Below are 1,027 nucleotides of genomic sequence, written 5' to 3'. Positions count from 1 at the left end.
CCAGGGAAAGTGTTGACATAGAGGCATGCCTCGTGTTGGCATTGCTGCCCCAACTCGAAAAATCAGTTGTGATGAGGCATACCTCGTGTTGGCATAGCCGCGTCCGCCAGAGGAATTTAGGACATTGAGGCCCATCTTGGTTTGGCATAGCCGCCCTAGCCGGGGAAATCGTTTGCAACGGAGTATATCTCGTGTTGGCATAGCCACCCCAACCGGGGCCGCTATGCCAAAGGTTTTATATTTCTGTTTGTTTGCAAGACCAGCTCCCGTCTTGCTATTGTATGGTGGTGGTCAACTACCTCTTCACCATTGATCAAATCAACCCCTCCAACGTACAGCCCTGAGGCTGCCGAGTGCACTCAGCATATGTGAACCAAACTCGATAACCACAACAACGACAAAACTGATCAATGGTTATCATCCTTCAGACCTTCACATCCGGTTGGGCATCATTCATCGATTCTTCTTCACTCGTCGTCATACCCAACGACGCTGTCTCTTCGAGGATTTCATCATTCTGTGCTGCACCACTCGGCGAGGCATTGGATGGAGCTGTTTCTTCATCCACCTCAGCTTGCTTCAGGACAGCCAACGTATGGCGATATCTGAACACCACCACCATCATCATCGAACGATATCCAGGGTTAACTCACAAAGACTCTATTCGCTCCCCTTCCAGCCTGAAAGTCTCCACGTCGACCTTCGACTTCAACGGTTGTACGAAATCAATAGCCGCCTGTCGACACTCCGTCAGCCTCCGCGACTCCTCCAACATCTGTGATCGTATCTGTTACACAAAATGACCGTCCGTTACCGCTCTCCCGCCAACCTGCTTAATCTGGTTCATAGTGGCCTCGTTCGTTCGAGCTGTATACGTATTCAATACGCTTGAGTCGGCCCCGCCAGTACTGGTGGAATCCACTCCCGTTAAAGCAGCGGCTGATGTAAACCTAATAATCCTCATGTGTATATCGATACAACACCATCAAAGCGAGTTCATTAGAAGTGTGAACTCATGCACTCGTTA

The 1,027-nt window shown here is 50.0% G+C and overlaps 1 protein-coding gene across 1 annotated transcript; it reads right to left on the bottom strand.

Moving 5' to 3' along the window:
* Positions 1-424: 424 nt before the first annotated feature.
* Pmar_PMAR010479 (hypothetical protein) lies at positions 425-775 on the bottom strand (the record flags this gene model as incomplete). The annotated part of the gene is made up of 2 exons (XM_002783846.1): positions 425-605; positions 654-775. 2 exons carry the CDS (start codon positions 773-775, stop codon positions 425-427), a joined length of 303 nt encoding a protein of 100 aa, XP_002783892.1.
* Positions 776-1,027: the final 252 nt, after the last annotated feature.

The sequence above is a fragment of the Perkinsus marinus genome (genome assembly GCF_000006405.1).
Source record: "Perkinsus marinus ATCC 50983 genomic scaffold scf_1104296935926, whole genome shotgun sequence".
Lineage (NCBI taxonomy): Eukaryota > Perkinsozoa > Perkinsida > Perkinsidae > Perkinsus > Perkinsus marinus.
The sequence above is the reverse complement of the archived record's forward strand: the minus strand, read 5'-3'. Positions and strand labels throughout refer to the sequence as shown.